Source organism: Procambarus clarkii, chromosome 1 (genome assembly GCF_040958095.1).
Source record: "Procambarus clarkii isolate CNS0578487 chromosome 1, FALCON_Pclarkii_2.0, whole genome shotgun sequence".
Taxonomy (NCBI): domain Eukaryota; kingdom Metazoa; phylum Arthropoda; class Malacostraca; order Decapoda; family Cambaridae; genus Procambarus; species Procambarus clarkii.
The window spans coordinates 15,066,782-15,068,827 of record NC_091150.1 but is presented as its reverse complement, the minus strand read 5'-3'; the positions used below and the strand labels follow the sequence as shown (position 1 = coordinate 15,068,827).

The following is a 2,046-nucleotide window of genomic DNA, read 5'->3' as shown; positions in this document are numbered from 1 at the left end:
TTACAGGAATGTTCATACTTCCAATGTGAATATAAAGGAATATTCTTGTATTTACCGTAAAAATTACCATAATGCCTTAACTGTTACTATAATATTATAGTAACAGTTAAGGCATTTTTATAGTTACTATAATATTATACCATAATTACCGTAGAAACTATAATAAATATTACATAATTTAGTTAAAACATGTAATTCATCTATCATAAAGATTGTATTAACTCAAGACTTCAATGAAGAAAATATTTTTCCTCACAGATTTTTACTTCTCTGGCGTCAATTTTCACTTAAAAATGTATGATGAAGTGAATGAATGTATGACAGCTGAGTTTTTCTTTAAACAGCAAACGTTGTGTTCAGACTGAGAGGTTCGACCCAGTGTTCACGCGGTCACCAGTTCGACCATGTTCATCGTCTCTTCATTTATTCATTTAGTTAAATAATACTTCAGTTTTAATATTCAATCGCAATTTTCATCTTTTTAATCACATTTTAAATGTTCAATCATGTTTTATTTGTCAATTTCAGCAACTTTAATATATCTATTTATAATATTTCATCGGATCATTCAAACATCATTTACCAATGCAAACTCCCGTTTTCATATATTTTATCACCTATATTTCTCACTTTAGTCACTATTTATTTGCTGGTCAGACATATATAATTTGTTTATTCAGTCAAGTTTTTCATTCATTCATTTTTTATTCATCTTTTTAATCACTTGTTAATTTTATTTTCTATCACCTTTTGTTGATTTATTCAATCACCAACTTTCATAAAATTTACATATTAGCAAAAAACATAATTATCTGTCAAGAATACAATGTTAAACACTTGATGGGAATTTAAGTTGTGAGTGTTGCATCACGGTCCTAACGTGAGTGTTGCATCACCGTCCTAACGTGAGTGTTGCATCACCGTCCTAACGTGAGTGTTGCATCACCGTCCTAACATGAGTGTTGCATCACGGTCCTAACGTAAGTGTTGCATCACGGTCCTAATGTGAGTGTTGCTTCAAGGTCGTAACGTGAGTGTTGCTTCACGGTCCTAACGTGAGTGTTGCTTCATGGTCCTAACGTGAGTGTTGCATCACGGTCCTGACGTGAGTGTTGCATCAGTGTTAGTTGAGTGTATGCCTCTCTGTCAGCACCGGTCAATCTCAACTGAACCAGTTGGGCCCATCCCTACTGTGGCCACTTCTTGATTCTGGCTACTTTTTCAAAATGCTCGAAGAAGCTCTCTGCCTCTTCGGGTACTAACAGGTGAATGACCTTTTCCCCTAACCCTATTGTCTAGGTGAGTGTGATACACGGTTGGTGTATCTGGCAACCCATGTTCAATCATTTGTTCAGCCAAGGTTCTATTGGCTTCTATCTGCATTTGTTTTGTCCTATCTTTTTCCCTTTCGACTTGGTCTTTTTCTTTTTCTTTTTCCCGCTCTAACTCCAGTTCTTTATTCTGGTCTTCTCTTTTTCTACCTCCAGTCTGGTTTTCTCTTTTTCTACCTCCAGTCTGGTTTTCTCTTTTTCTATCTCCTGTCTGGTTTTCTCCTTTTCTTTCTCATGTTTATCTTTCATCTGATGTTCTAACTTCAACCTTTCCAGTTGGAACTGTCTCTCCTTACGCTGCATCTGGAGCTCCAGCTGCAATCTTTCCAAGCTCCTATTCCGGCTACTCTTGCTACGGCGGCCAATCTTACTGCTCCTACTCGATCCCTGGGATCTCACTTCATCCTGCCCATCATCCTCCTTTCCACTTTCAGCACCTTTCTGGGCTCCTTGTTCTGCCACTTCACTCTTGGCTCTCATCTGCCTCAGGATTTCATCCTTTATCCCAGCTACTTTAGATTCATTCACCCTGATGCTACATCTTTCCGCTATCTGTTTCAACTGTTTCCTGGTGCAACCTTTTCATTTTCACAAAGGGTGTACCAATCCAATCTCGGACAGGGTGTCAATTCACTCTCCCGGACACAGGCCCCCAATATTATTGTGTGGTTGATCGGTCGAGTGTGTCCCTCCCGGACTACCCCCAAATATTATT

General features: G+C 38.2%; 1 protein-coding gene across 1 annotated transcript; it reads right to left on the bottom strand.

Moving 5' to 3' along the window:
• Positions 1–1,442: 1,442 nt before the first annotated feature.
• On the bottom strand, positions 1,443–1,811 carry LOC138359838 (uncharacterized). The gene has a single exon (XM_069319569.1). It carries the CDS (start codon positions 1,809–1,811, stop codon positions 1,443–1,445), a length of 369 nt encoding a protein of 122 aa, XP_069175670.1.
• Between the last annotated feature and the right edge of the window lie 235 nt (positions 1,812–2,046).

Bases quoted from the DNA above. Each gene is read 5' to 3' on its own strand.
- LOC138359838 (XM_069319569.1), bottom strand. From the start codon at position 1,811: ATGAGAGCCAAGAGTGAAGTGGCAGAACAAGGAGCCCAGAAAGGTGCT.